This window comes from Dunckerocampus dactyliophorus, chromosome 21, assembly GCF_027744805.1.
Source record: "Dunckerocampus dactyliophorus isolate RoL2022-P2 chromosome 21, RoL_Ddac_1.1, whole genome shotgun sequence".
NCBI classification, from domain to species: Eukaryota; Metazoa; Chordata; class Actinopteri; order Syngnathiformes; family Syngnathidae; genus Dunckerocampus; species Dunckerocampus dactyliophorus.
In genome coordinates this window covers 6929957-6952487 of record NC_072839.1, presented here as the reverse complement: position 1 = coordinate 6952487, position 22531 = coordinate 6929957, and the positions used below count along the sequence as shown (strand labels likewise).

Below are 22531 nucleotides of genomic sequence, written 5' to 3'. Positions count from 1 at the left end.
GTACAGATAATGTTGCCGTATTACTAAAACACTTTTTATTATAGCCATCATACTAAAATTAGAGGTTAGCCTGAGGGGACCCTTGCGCATAAAACAGTTGTGAGAGGAAGTAAATAAGCTTGCTTACCTTCAGTGGAAGCACAGTCAAGTCGTGATGACACGTGTGTACCGCAGCTTCAAGGAGTCAAGGGTGACTGTGAGGAGAACGTGAGGAGAGTGACAGTCCTCCCTCTGCTTGGATGGTAGGAGTGTCAGGGCAAGTCTTTCAACTTTGTGGCAAGCTTTACCACAGCATGAAGCCAGCGTCCCGTGCTGACGTCCACCAGACATGCTGCGCGGACCGCAGCATAGATTTTTTTTCTCTTTTTCTGTTTTTAGCGCCTATGACATTCGAAAATCTAGTCAGATCGAACCAGCAACCATCAGGTTGGGAGACGACCGCGCTACGACCTGAGCCATGTCACCCTTTTCAATGGGAAAAATGACACGGAAAATGTTGAATTATGGAAAAAGTGGGATTTTTTTTTAGGAGAAGTCCTTTGGTTTTGCAAAGTACAAACAAAGGAAATTTTAAATGTTGGACAGTAAAAATGCAGACTGAATGTTGAAATGTATAAATACTGTAAGTCTAATGATTTCAGAATCAGAATGGCCTTTACTCGACACTTATACAGAAGTACAACCGAAATTGTGCAATCACCCGTCCATATGGTGTGAAAAAGTGATTTCTTGTTATTTTACACACTTATTTTTATTTAGTTAGTCATTTAAATGTCTCAAATCATCAAACAAATTGAAATATCAGTCACTGACAACACAACGGAACACAAAATGCACTTTTTAAATGAAACTTTTTATTATAAAGAAGAGAAAAGAAATCCAAACTGAGATTAATTGAGGTTTATCAGTCTGGAAAAGGTTATCAAGCGATTTCTAAAGCTTTGGGACTCCAACAAAACACAGTGAGAGCCATTATCCACAAAATGGAGAAAACATGGAACAATGGTGAACCCTTCCAGGAGCGCCTGGCTAATCAAAATGACCCCAAAAGCGCAGTGACGACTCATCCAAGAGGTCACAAAAGACCCCACAACAACATCCAAAGAACTGCAGGCCTCATTTGCCTCAGTTAAGGTCAGTGTTCATGACTCCACCATAAGAAAGACACTGGGCAAAAACGGACAGACGAAAACCACTGCTGAACAAAAAGAACTAGTCTCAATTTTGCCAGAAAACATCTTGATGATTCCCAAGACATTTGGGAAAATACTCTGTGGTTTGACGAACCAAAAGTTGAACTTTTTGGAAGGTGTGTGTCCCATTACAACTGGTGTAAAAGTAACGCCGCATTTCAGAAAAAGAACAGTAAAACAGTTACCAACAGTAAAATATGGTGGTGGTAGTGTGATGGTCTGAGGTTGTTTTGCTGCTTCAGGACCTGGAAGACTTGCTGTGATAAACAAATTCTAGGTTTTCACAAGAATTTCCACCAGATTTTATTCTATTTCGTGAAAGTTAAATTACGGGAAATGTACTGAAAATTACTATTAAAACAAATTGAATTATTAAAATGGGAGAAAGGTCAAAATAGGGTAGTTTCCCAAATGAAAATCGGAGGGTTGACAGGTATGGATAGCAGTAGGCTTGACTATAGGGTGCAAATTTTGGTATCGATCCGATACCAAGTAAATATAAGGCCAATATTGCCGATAACGCTACTGATGCCAATGCTTTTTACTGAAAATTTCTTCCAAACGTTTTGTGATTTTGTACTTAATTTGTCCATCGTGATTATAATTTGAATTTTAAAAAATGTAGGCAAACATAAAACATATTTTATCCATCCATCCATTGTCTCTGACACTCGTCATTAGAGTCGTGGGTGTGTGCAAAATTCTCACGAACGAATCGGCTCTCACAACACCACAGCGACGCGAACCGGCTCCTGTCGTTCATTTCAAAAGAGCCGCCGGCTCTTACAGCCGATTCGTTCGCCACCGACACACACGAGCGAGGTACACTCTAGACTGGTCAACTATATTTTTTATTAGCAAACTTATTTATGAACAATTTAACAATACGGGTGATACAACGTTTTGTGTTGCTCCCATAAATTAATTAAAAACTTAATTTTGGTCCATAAATGCGAGACTTGCTCGAGAACTAGTTACAGCGCACGTCGGCGGAGGAATACGCGCAGCACAAGAATGCAGTGTGTCCCTCGAGCTGGGCGGATGAATATAGTGTGCGCCTGCTCAGCCACGCTGAGGAAGGAAAACGTTGCTTTTTAGTTCACTTTCTACACTTCATTACATCTTCGAAGCGGAGGTGTGAACTTATTTTGCATAAAATAAATAAATACAGTATACAGTAACAATACAGTATTTATACAACATGAACAACACAACAAGAAAACTCAGAAAATCAGCATAGAAGAGAACTGAAGGCTATTTTAGGAATAAAGCGGTCGTATGTGAACATTTGAATTCCGTGTAAACTGGAACTGTGTAAACAGCGAGCGCGCTTTCAAAATAACCATGCAGATGTTTCATTAAATTACAAAGTCAACAACGAGTGTTTAAGTCACATCTGCTGCACACCGAGAAGCTGAGAAAACGGTCCAGTTAGTTTATTCTTGTCACTTACTGGAACTTGTGGGGAAATGTGGGTGTGCAATTTATGCACAATTGTATCCCACAGGAAAAAAATACGAGACAAAAACTCAGTTTTGTTTTTAAAACTGTACAGGTATTTTTTTAAGTAGATGTTTTAACTATCATACAAAGTTTAATAGTACGTCATCCCTCCTGTTTGTAGCATGTTGGTGTAATGGCGCCCCCTACTGGGATAACAAAAAATGGCTCTACACAAACCACCATATGAAGTCGACCAACACATTATGTCCTAAAATGTGTCTATGCAGCTTTGTGCTTGACCTGAACTCATTAAAGTCCGGAAGTTACGTACAGGAACATTTTGGAGTGGTTGTCACGTGACCCGGGAGCTGGCTTCCCCAAAATGGCCACGTTTCAAGTAAGCTAGCTCATTTCTAAAATCTTTCTTTTGCCATTAAAGGCCATTTTAAAGCCATTTAACAATTGTAAAACTTTAATAGGGTGTAAAATGTTACAATTAATCAGTCCTTATTAAATTCCTTCAATGAATTCAGATAAAACACGCTAGGAAAAGATCAGCAGCGCACTTTTGGCTGCAAATTTACCTGGCGTGACGTATTTGTCATGACAGCAAAAATGCCAACAAGCCACTGAATAAATTGATATTATTTTTAACTGTGTTGTTCAATTCAAAGTGTATTTGTAGTACAAAGCACAAAAAACATCATAAAGAATATATATACGATACAACAATAAGTCAAATAAAAAAAAAACATCAGAACTGTCATGTGTTTGTGACGTGCGATTTGCTGCATGAAGCAAATGCTTGTTGTAATCGTCCCTTGCAGCCACTAGAGGTCAGTATTTCACGTACACTATGAGATATTATGCCTGTTGGCAATGATCAAGGCATGTGGTTGAATTCTTGTAGTGCACAGCCTCATGACGATATATTATAGTATTACATAATTATTATATTTATATCTTAAAAGAAAAGACACGAAAAGTTCTACCAGTTCTTCAACAGTTTGGACTGTAATGTTAATGCGTCCTCTTAATGTACATAAAGTATTTTTTTATCTAGCATGTGTATTTTGTATTTTACCTAAAGCTACATAAACAGTTTGGAACAAGTTAGCAATCAAGTTGAACTTGAACTTCTTTAACAAGAATGTACTTTTTACTTGTAGTTTGAAGTAAAACTTTTGATATTCAAGTATACACATTTTCTATTTCTAATACAACACGTCTTTGGGTGTCCTTGATGAAAGAGCACTTGTTAAATTACGGTGAAATACTACCAGTCGTCCGGAAGGTGGCAGCAATGCACTGACTAGTAATGGTTACTCTACCGGAAATAATGGAGTCGAAGAAGGAAGTCGCCGCACTTGTAAATAGGGACTGGACGATACTGAAACTTGTGCTATCGACTCGATACCAAAATGCTGGCGTTAACTTTTTAAACCATTATTAGAATCAGAATAAAACAATAAAAATATATAAATATTGATCAACAAAGCTATTTGTTATTTGTAAAAATAATACTAATATAATAGAAATCTAATAATTACAAGTAATACAAAAATATTTTTGAAAGTACTAGAAACTTTCTTAATGTAAAATTAGGAATTTTTGACATAACATTCTGACTTGTTGCTCGAGCAAATACGACTTTATTGTCATAACGTTGCATGTTTTTTTTTTTTATCATATTACGATTTTATTCTCTTGTGTCTTTTTTTCTCCTAGTATTACGTTATTCTTAAAGTGCACCCTGTTATAATGCTATTTATTGTTATTTATTGATTTTACATAATATGGCAGCTTTTCCAATCGGTTTATGTTCACGTGATTTACGGTTTTAAAATAAACCCAAAAAAACAAACACGCTATAACAATATAGAAAAAGAACATCGCCAGTGTAAGGATATCAACAAGAACAAAAAAAACCCGGATATTTGTGGAAATAAACAGGCGAACTAAAAAATACCGATCTCGTCACCCTGGTATCGACCAAATACAGTTACGACACTGGTATCCACGCGATCGACACGTATATCGATCCGCCCACCCCTACTATCCAGCCGCGTAATGGCGAGCTAACAGCAGCACGACTGTAAACGACTTAATTCCATCTTCTTTGAAGACGTGAAAAAGGCTGAAACATGTCGGTCATGTAGTTGTATCCCTCCGCAATTCTGACTTTGAATCCGATAATGCCGAAGATGAAACTACCGATGAAAACGGGCGACGAAGGTGGCGACGAAACGCCAGATGAAGATTCATTGGATCGGTCGGAACACCAACACATCCCCGGGACGGGTTCGGCCAGACCTGTAGATCCAACCCAGCTGGACAAGGAGACTGTTTTTGAGTGGTTCGGCCTTCACCTCAACCCCGCCAGGAGGATCGAGTTCATGTGCGGGCTGATGCATATGTGCCAACCCCTGGAGCTCCGCTTTTTAGGCTCGTACTTGGAGGACCTCGCCCGGAAAGACTATCACGTTTTACGGGACTTTGATTTTCGCGCTAATAATCAGCAGGAGTTGTCGGTTTTAACGGACGTGATCGACCCGGTAGTGAGGGCCAAACTACTGGTGTGTGTGTCGCTGCTAGGGTCTGACAGCAGGGAATGTGCTGGGGTACTCTTTCGCATTCTGAGCCATGTAGACCCGGCCCTGTTCTACAAGAACTACTCCCTTCCTCCATTCAGGGACCCTCACCACCTCTCCTTCCACTCGGCGTGTCAGGACGGGAATATGTGCCGGAGGACGGAGCCAACCTGCGGCTTCTCAACTACAGATATCCCCGCCGGACCTTTGAACCAGTTAGCGCTGCTTTTCACTATGGCGTCGCTACACCCGGCTTTCCATTTCCACCAGCGGGAGGCGCTTCGGGAGCAGCTGGATAAAATTGAGGTTGCAATAGAAGAGGAGGGACGTCGTCTTGTTATGAACGCAAAAACAACTGTAAGTGAACGAAATAGCGTCAGCACACCGTTCGCGCACTTCCCGTACTTACACATAGCCTTTTGAGTACATAAGAGCGTTCCACTGTGACGGCGAAACACAGTGAGCCTTCAGTACCCGGATGTCGCACTCAACACGCCCCAAACGTTGAGTGCGCAGTGGTGACTACCGCACTAAATAGTCGCCATCATGACTACGTAGCGGAAGGGGAGGGACTACAGCCAGTCTTACGTCCGTAAGTGCGCGACGATAGTTGTAGATTTGGAACAGCACTTCACTGTCAAAATCTGCACCCTCGGGAACTAAGTACACAATTTACTTTCAATTCACACACTCCCGTACTTACATTTGAATATGTATACTATGTACATTGCATACTTTTTTGACAGCAGTTGCGCACTTACCATTAAGTTTTTCTTTATTTTGTTTATCATGTGAAGGCTAATATGACACTTTATTTAGTCTTAACGGTTAAAAATCCCTGCACGATTGTGCCTAAGGTTGTTTTCAATATTGGACTCGTGCTGAATGCGGCAAGCACTGTAACTGTAAGACAGATGGGCTTACTTAAGGGCTTATAAATTCTGTTTAACGATAGCAGTGGGACCTCGGGGGTTGAACACAATCTATTCTAGGACATTGGTCAACCTCAAGACAAATGTTCCCATAGGAAATTATGCAAATGGGACTCGTCTGTTTCAGGGTCACACTGTCACGAACTGGCAGCCATGAAGCCCCATGCGGGCGCAGCTTAGCCGACTGTAATGCGATCAGTCCTCGCCGGTTACGTCGCATAGCCGCCACCTTTCATCATAGAAAGCGAGGGACATTTTTCAAAAAAATAACCCACCGAGTCAAAATAAAGATGTGTCATTGCATTGTGGAAAGAAACCGTGGTTGTGTGTTTTGAACCCCAGGAGATGCCAGGCCAGAAAGGTGAATACCTGCCCTCCTCGTCCCTCTTGGGGGAATGTGCAGACTCCCATCCTCCCTGTCAAAGCCGACGCTCCAGACGGCGGGCGATAAAACGAGAAGGTGAGCTGTTTGCACCTCTGCATTGATATCCATATTGCAGCCCTAAATCTGTGCATTCCCGTTCCAGCGGTGCATATTGAGGGAATTGTGCTGAAGTGCATATCTCGGACCAGAATAGACAAGGAATACACCTTTGAGGTGAGGCACTTCAAGACACACACACTGGTGATGAGTAGGATTTGTCAATTATTAGAAGAAGTCTGTCGACTATTCTACGCAACCGCAACCGTGGTGACACGTCTAAATTGTTTTGTCAGTAGTTCTACATGTCACAGTAGTGTTGAGATGTGTTTTAAAATGAACCTGCTGCTTTTTGTTGACATTTTGGCTGTAATCTAGCCAGCTACCCTGGTGTGCTCTTTGTTTGCCCTCCTGATATTGACAGCACAAAGCTAACTTGGGTCACTTGACTCATAGTTTGTGCTCCCTTTCTTAAAGTGGAACACATCCATGCTTCATAAGAAAAATCGAAGTAAGTAATTACTAATAAAACTGGGGAAAGCCAAACACGAATACACAACACAGCAGGAGGTCATCGACCCCCACACACACGGAACACACAATGTAACTGCACCACGCAGTCTATGCGGGTGCCGTGATAAATGTTCACACACTAATATACATGCAAAACAATACTATTTATACTAATCCACAACCCGCAAGCCATGCAATGACGGCCATTTGCACACTTCCCCAAAGGGAAGTTACCCAGCATGCCTTGCGGGTTGTAAACAGTAGTGGCCTAGAAATAGAACACCCGCAAATAGTGGGGGTGTACTTTAACCTCTTCTATTTTATGATATACAATTGCAAAACAACTAAACAAAAGCAAAAACTGCTTTTGGCTGTCATCAGTTGGCTTTTTTGAGTTGAGCAACAATGTCACCATATTTAAATATGACAATATAAACAACAGGATAAAAAATACACGGATATTTGCAAACACGAACTGAAAACTATCAATCTCTGATCCCAATACTACCTTTAGTATCCGTGTGATCAATCTGTGGATTGATTCTCTCACACAGAGCATTTTCTATAGTGTGTCCTGGAGTTTTAGCCCGAAAGCCCCACGACACACATACGTACACCAACAATTTCCAGTCTCCAGTTAGCCAATCATGCAAGCGCCACACAGAGATGCTCCAACAGAGATTCAAAGCCTCCATCTCCTCACTGTGAGGCGACACGCAGACCACTGTGGTTCCCAAATAAGGCCATATAGGAATATGGGACGGCACTACATGGCCTGCGGGTTATGCATCCCTCCTTTTTATGTTAAAAGCTGTTAATATAAAAAAAACAACAACAAATACCGCATACTTAAATGGGAGTTTAGCACTTGCATTAAAAATGTACAGTGACAGATGGCGATTGGAAGCCAACAGCCTTGTTTGCTTGATGTCCAGAGCCCAGAATCGAGTCATTATCATTTTCCATCTGTTTCTAAAATAAACACATGTGCCACAAACAGCAGTGTTTCCCAGACCTTGTTTTTGGAGACCCACTTCGCAATGTGGCAGAACATCATGACCCAATTCCTAAAATGCTGTTGAGGCAATTATAGGTAGACGAGGAGGAGTTATGTGTTTGCTAAATGAATCATTAGTGTTAGGACACGTGTCTACATTGCCATCAGAGGTGGGTGTAATAATTAAGTCGTCAGTTAATTCATTGTTCGGGATTGTGTTCGTTGTGAGGAATGAAGCAACTGGGGCAAAATAGAGTGCTGCAAACCAGCAGAGAGCTTGTTTATTCAGTCTGGACTAGTTTGCAGTCTGGGAGAATGAGTATTTGATTTGAGTCCCTGCCGCTTCTGTAATCTGGTGAAGAAAGAACACGAGTTTACAGGTTTACGATCCCAAACTGAGGTGTTGTCCTGCTCTCCTTGTAACCTTTTACGACATGTACTATTTCAGGTGAAGTGGTCCGACTCTTCCTCTAGTAATGTGACCAAAACTCATCTGGAACTGGAGAATTTCCTTTTTAAGGTACGCTCATTTTGTACAGTGGTTCCTCAGTTGGGGATACGAATGCTAACACTAATTCCATTTTTGGGGAGTACAGGTAACATACGTTTGCCTGATATGACAGCTTTGGGCGGACATTTTTCAGTTTCTCAGCTGCTGTGGTCTATTTGCAATATATTGGGCGTACGAGAAAGATGCTGACACAGATGAACGTGTTTTTTTTCCCTTTCCGCTCATCTCATCTGTAGATGCATTTAGGCTACAGCTCAATAAATCCACCACTAGTGTAGGACAATTGGTGACACGCTATTTATTTTGTCATCTTACCGTCGTTTTTTATTTCCCTGCAGCTTCCTAAAGATCAGTGCACTGAGACTTTTGAGAAGGGCCTGCTGAGGCTTTTGAGCCAGGGGGACCATTATGAGAGCAGAGAGGTCGAGGAAAGCCTCAGGTACATTTCATATTGTGAGGAGGTCTGACGCATATTTTAAAGCCTACACACCCATCCTTGTTACCCTGCTTAAGCATGCGTGCACAAACACACACACACACACACACACACACACACACAAACAGCACATCAGTTTCATTTCTCTGAAAGTGAGACGAGAAAGTTATCAGACTCGCCAACGGTTTCCTCCATAACCCCAGACCTGACCTTGTGATCACGAACCGGTGACAGGAACAAACGTCATTCTGTACCTACAGTATCATTTAACCAGAAAAGCCAAAAACAAAACAACAGCAAAAATGGAAAAATCATCAGTCATTTTACAAGAATCAAGTCAAAATATTAAGAGGAAAAAAGTTGTAATCTATCAAGAAAAAGTTGGCATTTTACTAGAATAAAGTTGTAATATTATCAGGAAAAATAACATCATTTTACGAGCAGAAAGTTGAAAGAGTAAAGATTTAAAAAATATATACAGGGTCAGGCAAAATGATCTGACACATTTGTAGGTTAAATAAAAGGCAAATAAAGTAGAAGTGTTTTTGTTTTCGAAAAGTGCATATAATGCCATTCTGTTTCATTATGTTTTAAATATTACAAAAAAAACAATGGCATTATAAAGAAACAAAGCAAAATGGCATTATATCTACATTTCGAAAATAAAAACACTTTTGTTTCTTTACTCATTTGCCTTTTATTTAACCTACAAATGTGTCGGATCATTTTGCCTGACCCTGTATATATTTTTTGAAGTTGTACTGTTATGAAAAACCAACCCATCCATCCATTTTCTACACCCTTGACCTCACCAGGTCTCGCGGCGAGAGGCGGGGGGGTGCACAAGCAAACAAATGAAGCCGTAATATTTGGAAAATGAGGTTGCATAAAAAGTTACGATAATAAAGTCGGAATTACGGAAAAATTTAGAAGAAAGTTGAAAAAGGTGGATTTGTTTTTTAAACTACACAAATGGAAAAATCAGCTGTAATTTCATTTAAAGTAAAAACAAATATATCACAAGAAAAAGTCATGTTCTAATGAGAAAAAAGGCGCAATTTTACAAGAAGAATCTCGTAATATTATGAGGAAAAAGTGTCATTTTAGTAGCGTAGAGTTGAAATAGTAAAGAAAACATGTTACTTTTAAAGTCACAGTATTATGAGAAACAAACAAAACAAAATAAACTTGTAATTTATAGAATATTAGGTTGGGGGGAAAAGTTCTAATATTACAGGAATAAAGTAAAAGTATTATGGAAATAACGTCATAATATGAGACAGGAAGAAACTTTAAGGCCCTGTCGCACCTTGACGATTTAGCCAGCGTACGCCAACGTATGAAAAATGTGGCCAATACGCTGGCGTATGTCGAATGACTTATGGGTAAGTTTTATATAAGTTAAGAGCACGCTGAAGCACGTCGGCATACGTCGTCGTACGTCCAAGTCGTCCAAAAATTTTGTGCATGCACAAAACTCATACGCATACGCGGGCAATGAGTTATGCGATCGCTGACGCCCGTTCACAGACGTTATTTGTAAGTTACGCACAAGTCATAATACGTCAAGATTATATCAAGCGTACCATTTGGAAAATGAAAAGGAAAAAAATAGGAACAAAAGAGCAAAGGCCAAAGTTCATACTAATAAAATATATAATGCAAATTGCTGAGACAAAGACAAGGGGTTGGATTCATTCAGCTCAGCTTCTTCCTACTCCTTTTCGGACATGCTGAATGGTCTAACTGTGGTGTTCCTTGACGTAACATGGCGGAAACAAACAAACCATGACCAGTCATGATTATGTTTTCTGTTACCCCTCTCTCTAGGGAAAAGTTCCTAGCTGCCCCTCCTGTTTTCAGACAGACCAGAAAGGTGTGCAGCTTCTTCAATTGTGACTCCAGTTACTCGACAAAACTCTCTTGCTGCCGATGTGAGTACAAGAAAGGGATTTTAGCATAATGTTCTTTTACCTGCAAGTCCAATCATCACAGCAACACATTGGTTGTGTTGTTTTTCTCTCGCTAGGCAACTCTCAGATGGGGAAAAACTTCCAAGGAGATTGTTCTGACGCATCCAGTCAGGACGAAGGTGAGAGCTCATCACTCTAGTACTCATTTGTACGCCGTGACGCTGAAATGAGTGCGGCAAGCAAAAGATCCAAGATCCGTTGTAGGTGAAGTCACTCATCCTGTACAAAGAACACGTGGACATGTGAAATACACTAATAAAAAGATTAAATACAAGAAAAAATACCGGGAAAAAGGGATAGACGGGCGTATTGGGAGGAGAAAGTGTGAGTCATGAGACCACTATGCTGTTTAGTTGTCACTGTCCATTTCATAGGAGCAGATCTTTTTATACCATCTTTATTCTTGATGATGGTCAAAGTGTTTCAGCGCCTTGGACCGCCAATGTTGATTGGCATTTCTCCACTTTCCGAGCATTTTCCAATGCGTAATTTCACTCCACTTTTCACTTTCACTTTCCTGTTCTTTGAGGCACCGCCATTACAACCAGAAAGAATGAAAGTGCGGATTACGTATTCTTCCGCCACGCGCACTTAACTGGTTCTCTTTTTCTGTTTGTACAGTTTTAATAATTTCTTGGAGTGCATCGTAACCACGAAACGTCAGAACAAGACGACGGCCGATGACATTTGTAGGGGCCCCCCCTACTGCAGGGGTGTCCAAAGTGCGGCCCGGGGGCCATTTGTGGCCCGCGGCTGCGATTTTTATCGTCCCACAGCACAGTCTAAAAATGTAATTTAACAAGGAAACTTAAAAAAGAACAACAGCAGCAGCAAAAATGGCAAAATCAATCAAAAGTCGAAATATTAAGAGAAGAGGAAAAAAAGCCATACTTTCACAAGAATAAAGTAAGGAAAAATGTCATTTTAGTAGCATGAAGTTGAAATATTAAAGGGGTTTTTTTCAAGTAAAAAACAATGAATAGAGTTGTAATTTTTGGGTGCAAATTTATAACATAAGAATAAAGTCAAAATATTAGGAGAAGAAAGTTGAAATATTTGGAAAATTACACCAAAAAAAATGTTACCAGAGTAAAGTCGAAATATGAAGAGAAAAATTAGAGAGAAGAGTTGCAATTTTATGAGAATAAACTTGTAAAATTAGGAAAAGTATCATTTCAGTCACAATGTTGAAATAAAGAAAAAAATGCATTATTGTTTTAAAAGATAGAAAGTTATAATTACGAGAAGGAAATGTACAAGAGGAAAGCTGAACTGAAATAGTTGGAAAATAACAAAAGAAACAGCAGAAATGGGGAAAAAAAACAGCTATAATTTTATGGGAATAAAGTCAAAATATTAAGAAAAACAGTAATAATCGAATGAAGAACGAAAGTCGCAATTTTACACGAATAAATTAAATAATTTGTCAGGAAACATACTCGCACAGGCAACACAGTTTTGACAGATTTTCATCCTTTTTTGTGCCATGAGTCGAAGAGTTAGACCATGGAAGTGTCCTAATTTTTCCACATGACTGTATATGGTAACAGCAGCATTACTAAAACTAGAAAAGCACTCGAAGAGCGCAGACCCCCACCATAGTTCTCCCCCATATTGTGATTCACACCAAAATAATAATCCTATATTTTTTTGATCAGTCTTTGATATTTTTTAGAACCTGTTGGGAACTTGTCCCGTACTTTTTTTTCACCCCAAATGCACTAACCTTTTTTTTGTGGAGTTATATGCACAAATGCCGAAAATGGCCCTATCTCGCAGTGTTAAAGAATCCTTTTAAAAAATTCCTGGATCCAGACGGTGATCCGGATCACCTCCGAAACGTAATCAGTTCTTTCAAATCCCATTTCTCACAATTCAGTTCAGTTCAAATTTCATCCAAATCCATTTAGAACTTTTTAAGTTATTTTAAGGCACAAACAGACAAACACCGACAAAAATAGAACCTCTGTGCTCAACGCTCCAAAACTATATAGCCATCCCTTAAGACCAGCTTTTTAAAATGCATGTAAACACCTTAGTCTGATTGTGTTAGACCCTTTCAAAGTTGGATTCACCAGTCTCCATGGCGGTCCTTAACGGTGTTAAATTCACAAGTAGAACACCATTTAAGTCAGTCCGTTTATGTCGACAACGTCAACATTTTTGTGCACCGCGCTCCTCTTAAATGCCCGATGAAGTCAACTGCTTTTGTCGACTTGTGTGGTAGCATTGTTAACCTCGTTTGTTTTCATGTTTTTCTTCGATATAGAATCATACAGCCAGGGGCACAAGAAAAAGCATGGAGCCAAGAGCACAAGTCAATGGTGAGTAAAATATACATATACAGGATATATACTGTATATCTCAGGTAAACATGCATACAATAGTTCTCATAATCGGAATTCTTTTCTTTAGTCTGTCTTGTGCAAAAGGCCCTCAGGGAGAGAGTCGAAGGGGGACTCACGCTGCCGAGCTCAGTGGTCCAGCAGAAAGGAGGAAGAGAGGCTGCACCCTGAGGAGCATGCAGGAATCCGAACAGGTGAACAGGATGCGTCACATGACAGGATAGCTTCAACAGGAAGTCATTGATGCATAAATGCTCGGGGTGTAACAGTACGTCTGTTCCTAATTGGATTTTTCGGGATGGAGCTTTCGGTACACATTTAGCGAGGAACAGGAAACAAGCCCCGTGCACAGTGACCAAGCATGAAAATATCTGTTTCGGATCAAACTAATGTCAGAAATTGTATCCCTCCTTTATGGTTCCAGGACACACAGAAGAGAAGCCACCCAGTCGCCAAGACTAAGAACAGAGTCCTGCCCCCTGACAGGTGGGTTGCATCTGCAGGATATGATATGTCATTTGATACCCAGACACACCTGCTCAAGAGGAAAATGAACCCCACCTTTGGTTGTGCAGATCTTCTGTTATGCTGTACATATGACATCAATTTGCAAATAAAACTCCTGAATAAAAATATCCTCTTTCAAATACGAGCTGTTTGTTCTACCCTGATGGTTCTATCTCTTTGTTTCCAGAGACATTGCAAAGGGATCCTGTGTGACCAATGGTAATCTGGTACCAAATGTTTTGTCTCAAAAGAAAGGTTAGTGGTCATGACTGGTTGAAAGGATTGATTTGGAAAATGGATGTTTCCGTGTACAGTAATCCCTCGTTTATCGCGGTTAACCGCTTCCAGACCCGACTGTGAGAAGTGAGTTTCCGCGAAGTAGGATTTCTTATTCATGAAGCAAATATTTTGCAGTTAAATCGTAGAAAACCTGTTTGCTACCTTCTCAATACAGTTTTAAACATTATTAGAGCCCTCTAGACATGAAATAACACCCCTATAGTCACCTTTACATTCGTATTACCCAATATAGTAGACATAAGACAAAATAAGCCATTTGAGACATAAATAAGACCCGTTGGGCTGTAAATCCGGTGCTCGGGTACAGGAAAAGTGGCGTCGGGGTTTCAGAGTTGAGTTTTGGTGTGGCTTACGGCCGCAACAACAGTTAGCTCGTGTTTTTATTTGGGGTTATTGTGCCTGTTTTGAGATAATTCAAGCTTGCAATAAAAGCCGATTGTTCCGGCGATCAGGTCTGGTGCTTGTGTGTCTCACCGAACATTACAGTAACATTACTGATAACTAGTGATATCACGTGTGATTAAATTTAATTGGAAAATGATTGCCAACAATATGTCTTGGTTATCCTATGGCCGAAGGCCTTGACTCAGTATCTGTGAAGAATGGATAGTGGTTCTTTTAGAAGTGGGACAGATTCCAAATCTATTTGGTCATAGAAGGCACACAGAACGATGAACAACTCTGTGTCTGTATCCTTTCTTTCTATTATTACCCACTGTTTCCTTGCTTTCATGAGGCATTGGAGCACACTACGTATGTATGAGTGTTCTGCGTGGGGTTTTTTCTTTATTACCGCTGCAAAATCCCCCACCGGGATGCCAAAGAAAGATGCAAATGCTGGAACTTTGAAGAAGAAGGTGAGAAAAACTGTTGAATGGAATGAAGTACTAAGATAGTGGAAGACATTACCGAAAGTGGAGCGGCAATGAAGTCGACAATGAAAGTTCAAGTGAGCAAGTATGCAGCTCGGCTTGTCCACTTAAATGATGGTAAATGAGATATGTTTTATGCAGAAAAAAAGGCTATTTTCAGGGGAAAAAATGTAAAAGATTTACCAATAATTCGTGAATGTGCAGGGATCCACTGTATCTCACGACGCTGATGAGCAGATGCGTTACAACGTGCGGTGAAGTCAGTTGTGAGAGGCTTCTGATTGAATATGTTTTTTAAAACTCCACTTATGTGGATGGACTTTTTAAAAAAAATTTTTAACATCAATGTGGGTGAAATGTGCATTTTTTTAAACTATCCGTGTTTGTGTGGACATGACCTTTCGATGGGTGGGAGGGCCACAGTGGGACCGGCAGAGTGTTACGCTCCCAAAAGATCCCAAAACAATGTATCTGTGGCTGTGCAAATGTAATTGTGGCGGGCCACCACAAGGGAAACACTATATTTACTACGAACATGTTCCTTTTTTTTTTTTTTACATAACATGCAGGTTTGGTTGCAGTTGAGGGTTCCGGTCTGGACACGTTTGGTGAAACGTCATCAGAGAGCTACAGCTCCCCATCGACTCCCCAACACAGAGGAGCAGAGAGCCTGGAAAGCGAGGACGATAACGACAAAGGTAAAACCTAAACGAATTATTTTGTGCAAAAACACGTTTGAGAGATTCTCAAACAACCTTCGTATTGTCTTGCACTGTTGTTGCCGTCATGTTTTCTCCCTGAAATGCGATGTGAAAGGCGACGATGCATCCGTGGCAGTAAACAAGTGTCACAATTTTCACAATTAAATCATAAACACGTCTCCTACAGGTGTTTAAACTGAAATTTGGTGACAAATCCACGCATTGATACATAATGGAGAGAACTGATAAATATCTATCATGCTCAGATGGAAATACCTGTGAAATGTACTCCTAGTGCTTTCTAGTTTCTACTGAACCTGCCTCCACGCAGGTTAATAACGTGACTGCTCTTTCTCCAGCCGTATAAACAAAGTCTCCCACATATACTTACTTGGTCTACAAAACATTTCCAGACTCCTCTTGTGTAAACAAGACATTGCACACACGTCTTCATCAGTCCCATGGCCAATTAGCGCATTACTCCACCCGCACGGACTCATTTCGTTTCTCCTTTCTTGTTTAATTTGTATGCATGTACTTTGTTAATAGACGTGTTTAAACTGTGTAACAAATATTCTGCTCCCCTGAAAGAAGACATGAAATTCCCCACAACGTGACTCAAGTTAAGGAGCACTCCTGCCTTTAATTTAAACTTGAAACGCACCTGAGGCTGGTTGATCTTTCAGTACAGCAGTGGAGTGAATGACTGCTGACTGTGTTTTTCCTCACAGACACCGACAGCCACTCTGACGACTCCTGCAAATTACCCGGCCCCGGCGTGTTCTTCGCGCAGCAGACTGACCCAAGCGTAGTGGAGAAGGTCATGTCTGTCCATCCTTTACCTCCCAACAACCACACAGCCCTGATGGACTTCCCAGGCCCGGACAACAACATGCAGTTTCCCCGTCTTTCCTTAATGCATCGTCTGCCTTATGTGCTCCCGAGTGGTGCCTGTGACCCTCCACTTGCAGTGCCTCCACCTCCCAGCCTAAGTGTTCTCCCAGATGGAAAGCCACCTTCTGGTCCAATGGTTATGCAGATGCCTCCAGTGGCTCCAGTTCAGTCGGGCCCTGTAGAAACAGAGAAAAGGGACATCATCCCAACTTTTGGGATCCCATCTATTGGTTTCCAACTTTTAGGAGGCACTGGTGTGCAGCCTGTGGTCCAGAGGTTCAAAACATCCTTGCCACATAGCCAAGGTGGTCATGATGGAGTGTCAGGGAGCACTTCTACTCCTGTCACCTCACAGCCTGCACAGCAAGCCCCAGCGCGAGGAGCTATGAGCGTCTCGTCTTACCCCACCTCCCCTGCTACGCCTCTGCCTTGTCAGGATGTCGCCACTATGACTCCACCGTCACTGCCTCTGGGAGAGACTTCACAAACCAAACACCCTGCTTTAACCTTACCTTCTGGTCTGCCGTCACCTTACAGCGTGCCCCCTGGAGGTGCACCTGCAGCTACTGGAACAGTTTCTTCTCCTGGACACGTGCAAGCTGCTGTTCCTCCAGCCGTACCCACACACACGCCAGGCCCCGCCCCCAGCCCCAGCCCAGCACTTACTCACAGCGCGCCACACAGCGACTGCATGTCATTCAGCAACACCAGTGCTTCCTGTGGAAGCGGCCCTGGCAATCCTCTTGCTTTTCAACAAACCCACCACCAAGTCCCTCCCCAGCCGCCGGCACCGCTGCCATCGCCACAGCAGCTGATGGGCTGCGGGACCTGCGGCTGCCACAACAACTGCGGCGGCCGAGGCAGCAGCAACAGCGTGAGCGGCTGCCAAGCGCCGCTGTTCTTCCCCAACCACCAAATGGCGGCAGCGGCGGCGGCGGCAGCAGCGGCACGCCAGGTCGTTCCACCGCCTCTATTCCAACTCACAAGCCTGTGCATCAACAGCTACCTCACCCAGGGCCAGCAGCCGCCCCACCAGGCCAACGGGGGTGCCTCCCTGCCCGCCTTCTACCCCACGGCCCCGCCCCCCTACGGCCCCCTCCACTCGCATTCTCACAGCCACACAGACGTGCCGTCACACATGCTGAGCACCCAGGTGGTGGCGGCCGCGGCGGCCGCGAGCTACAACCTCCAGCAGCAGATGACGCCGGCCGCTTCGTTTTTCCAGCGCGTTTACCAGCAGGCCTACCCAAATCCCCTCGGCATGCTCCCCACTGCTGCCCTGGGGGGCGGTGGCGTTAACAAGAAGAACGGGAGCATGTCTTGTTGCAACTGCGGCGTGACCGGACACTACGCTCAGGACTGCAACCAGCCCTCCATAGACTCCTCACAGCCAGGTAAGCACACAGCACTTCCCCCTCTTTCAGCTCAACGTACACCGCTTACAACCGCTTATGTCGACATCCGGTCAGCCAGTCTGAGGGCTGTCGACACAACCGGGTCCCAACTGCAGCGGCTAACATTCATTTGAATTCACCTTGAATTGTTTTTGATTTTCACAGGTAGCTTCCGGTTAAGGTACTCGGCTTCCCACGTTTCCGAAGCACTTGACAGCGCTTACTGAAAAAGTCAAACCGATGAAGAAGTTGTTTCCACAGGGATGGTAAACTGTGTGTGCGTGCGTGCGTGCGTGTGTGTGTAACGGTGGTTTAAAAACACACAAAACCTGACCTGCTAAGGGCTCAGCGGACAAATCTGAAGACGGTTGTGCCTGAATCTTGTTGAGAAGAATTGTCTCATGAGCTTACAAGTCCTTTCCTTTCAGTTGAGTTTGGATGTTTTTGCACTGAGGGTTGGGAAACATTTAACTTATTATTACTTGATTGTTGGTATCGTTAAGAGAACTTTTTTAAAGTGACCGTCAGCCTGGGCCACAGCGATTTAAAAACACCATATTTATGCTTTGTCAACATTTACTGGCCATAGGAAGATTTTACTCGTTTCAAGGATTAAAACGATAATCAAAGTGTAACGTTAAGAACTTGTTCTGTCTTTTGACTTCACGTTTTTGAATGTCCACTTCATGTAAGGATGGGAGACGTCATGCTTTTTATCGCCACTCAACGGCTGTGTCTCAAATCAGATACTTCCATCAGTACACTTGCATCGCGATACCGTGTAGCCTGTGTACTTACTTTGAGTGCCCAAAGTTTGACAGCAGTGCTGACCCACTTAGGTCAGTGTACTGTGCTGTGTACTTCCAGAGTGTGCACTTTGTGACAGTAGCGCTGACCTAAATACACTTAAATAGCTATACTGTGTGTACTGCGTGCTTAGTTCCTGAGTGTGTAAATTTTGTGAGTGTAGTGCTGTCCCAAATCCATGACGGTCGATGTGCACTTACCGGAAATGATGTCTCAAATGGAATACTGTAATTTCTTCAGTACACTTACATAAGTACACTGCATACTTAATTCCTGAGTGTGCAAAGTTTGTCAGTGTAGTGAAATCCATTTTTGTCGATGCACACCTAAAATGATGTCGCAAATGGAGTACAGTACTTTAAGTACACTTAAACAGTACACTGTGTGCTTACTTCCTGGGTGAACAAATTTTGTCGGTGTATGGCTGTCCCAAATCCATTACTGTCAATGCAACACTTACCGAAAATGTCTCAAATAGAATATGGTATTTTCTTCAGTACACTTAAATAAGTACACTGTGTGCACTGTGTACTTAGTTCCTGCATCTGTTGATGCGCACTTACCAGAAATGTCCCAAATCCATTACTGTCGCTGCGCACCTACCGGAAATGATGTCTCAAATAGAATACTGTATATTCTTCAGTACACTTACATAGGTACACTGCGTACTACTTTGCGAGTGAGCACATTATGACAGTGCAGTGCTGTCCCAAATCCATTACTGTCGATGCGCACTTACTGGAAATGATGTCTCAAATGGAATTTTCTTCAGTGCACTTAAGTTGGTATACTGTGTACACAGTGCACTTTGTTTGAGTGTGCAAATTTTGAGCGTACACATTACTGTGGACTCTAAATTGTCCATAAGTATGAATGTGAGTGTGAATGGTTGTTTGTCTATATGTGCCCTGCGATTGGCTGGCGACCAGTCCAGGGTGTACCCCGCCTCTCGCCCGAAGTCAGCTGGGATAGGCTCCAGCATACCCTAGTGAGGAAAAGAATGGACGGACATTACTGTGCATGCGCACTTACCGGAAATTATGTCTCAAATGGAATACTTCGTTCAGTACACTAAAATACTATTAGTGACCAAATTTTCACAGTAGTGCTGCCCCCAGTTGATTACTGTTGATGCGCACTTACCGGAAATGATGTCTCAAATACAGTATTTTCATCAGTACACTTAACTTCGCAAACTGCACACAGTGTACTTTCTTCCTGAGTGCTCACGTTTTGACAGTGTAGTGCTGTCCCAAATCCATTATTCTCTAAATGCACTTACTGGAAGTTATGTTTCAAATGGAATCCTTTGGTCAGTACACTTAAGTCAGTACACTGTGTAATTAGATCCTAAGTGCACAAATTTTAACTGTAGTGCTGTCCCAAATTCATGACTGTCGTTGCGGACTTATTGAAAATGATGTGTCAAATGTAATTTTTCCAGTACACTTAGGGTATAGCGTTTACACTGTGCACTTAGTTCTTGAGTGTGCAAAGTCAGTCCCAGCTCGATTACGGTTGATGATGCGCACGCATGGGAAATGCTTCTGTTCACGACTCTCCACCGCAAACGGGTCGCCGTTATTTCAAGTTAGCCGCCCACCCGCTGTGAAGTCACCAATACCGTCATGGTGGTTTTGGCGCTGCATTTTTGCTGTACTCGGTAGCAACACACTTAGAAGTCTGAGTACGGAAGTGCATGAATTGAGACACAGCTAATGAGTTCATAGTTGAAGGTAATTGCTGCTTTGAACTTGTATTGTGTTGTTTTAACATTTTACTTTTTTTTTTAATGTGCACTACACCACGGAGCTGGGAGGGGGAAAACATTCAATCTGAGCATTTCAAGCAAGGCTTTACTCTGCGTCGTCAACGTCCGACGGCCTGCAGATACTGTAAAAATACAGTAAATAGGAAAATGTGTTCTTACTTAGTCCAGTAAATACGCGCCAGTCGGCTAATATGAACTCTTCGCCTGCTAGAATGCAAGATTGTTTTGCTGCGTGTTACTTGAACGCCAACATTTTCACTCAAGTCGTCTTTAACTTGTGCTTGAAATCAGACGGTGGCTGGTGTGTCTCAAATGGAACACTTCCGTCAGTACACCGTGTAAGTAAGTGCGCCAATTGAGACACAGCGGCAATTTTTCGGCATATCCTCGGGAGGTATCTAAAACTAGCATGCTAAATAGTCTTGAACACTTGATTAAAACACACTGAAGCGTTACAGCCGTCGTGTCATTGGAGTCGCATCTTTAGGCTTGAGTGGGTTTATGCCATCCATTTGTTGTTGTTGTTTTTTTGACCACTTGCCTGTTTAGGGTCGTGTGGAAGCTGGAACCTATCCCAGCTTGCCTCCAGTCAGGCACATAGCCAAGCATACAGTCACTGAGCGGGACTCCATCCCAGCCATGTCAACCACTACATTCTATCCACACGCTAACTTTAAGTATTAAAAAAAAGTAGTGTACATATGCGAGGGGTCGCTCTTGTATCCCGCTCAGTGGAAATGTTTACTGTACTCTTTGATACTGGAAGGCCTGATATATTTCTAGAGCAGAATTTGGATTTTATGCAAAATGTTAACTGTTTCCTTTTCAATTAAAAGCAATAAATGAGAGAGGGGGGAGAAAAAAAGAAGAAAGGTGTCACATTTTGTCCAGAGTGGTGTGCATGAACTGAAAATGGCATTTTTGTATGTAAGGTTTTTGAAAACCTCATGGTCAACACACATTTTCCAAAAAATCTTACTTGTAAAAAAAAAAAAAAAAATCATAATTGAAGGTTTATAATAGCAAACAGTCGCCACTAGTGGGTGCTGTACGTTTTTCGCCCACGCACTTTTCTTCTGGGAGAGCTTGAATGAATGAAATTGACAATTGTTTTCAACACACGACACAGTAGATCCCCGCTGTGCGCGGGAACAACCCCCCAGCAAATGGTGGAAAACCGCAATTAATGTACGCACCCATACAGTCAACTGCAATTTCACGCCTCGTCAACGCCTCTTCTTGCTGGAAAATGTTGGGTGAACTGGAAAAAATCATATTACAACTATTAATTTATTACGATATATATATATATATATATATATATATATATATATATATATATATATATATATAATACATTTATATTAATATTTTTGACTTGTAGTATTACAATTAGGGCTGTCAAAAATAAAGCGTTAACGCCGTATATAGTCCTAGCCTGTCATTTATTTTTCTCTTCATTAAATACAGTAAAAAAGGGCATATTTCAGACATAGTTAAGAATGGTGATTAATCATGATGAATTAATTTAAAACCTGTGATTAATTGGATTAAAATGTGTTACTATTTATATTTATATATATATTACCATATACTGTATATATACACTTCTATATACTATATATTATTTTTTTAAATATTTTTTCTTATTTTTTTTTTATTTGTTACTACTAAAAAAAATTTTTAAAAGTAAAAAAAATATTTAAAAAATATATATATACTATATATATTATACATATACAAATAATACTTGTATTATATATATATATATATATATATATACTGTTATACAGAGTGCTATAGTTCTATAATAAACATGACATTACATATAAAATATATACACACATATTACAGTATATAAATAGTTGTAATATTTCTATTATATAGACTGATATATAGTGTATATAAATATACTATATATAAAACAATT

The 22531-nt window shown here is 41.5% G+C and overlaps 1 protein-coding gene across 1 annotated transcript; it reads left to right on the top strand.

The window, feature by feature from the left end:
* Nucleotides 1-4659: 4659 nt before the first annotated feature.
* On the top strand, nucleotides 4660-21849 carry zcchc2 (zinc finger, CCHC domain containing 2). The gene is made up of 14 exons (XM_054766015.1): nucleotides 4660-5584; nucleotides 6502-6619; nucleotides 6687-6757; nucleotides 8539-8610; nucleotides 8940-9040; nucleotides 10868-10971; nucleotides 11067-11129; nucleotides 13280-13334; nucleotides 13426-13549; nucleotides 13780-13841; nucleotides 14050-14117; nucleotides 15604-15732; nucleotides 16467-18023; nucleotides 18189-21849. The coding sequence occupies exons 1-14, from the start codon at nucleotides 4832-4834 to the stop codon at nucleotides 18248-18250; spliced, it is 3339 nt and encodes a 1112-aa protein (XP_054621990.1). The 5' UTR covers nucleotides 4660-4831; the 3' UTR covers nucleotides 18251-21849.
* The last annotated feature ends 682 nt before the right edge of the window (nucleotides 21850-22531 follow it).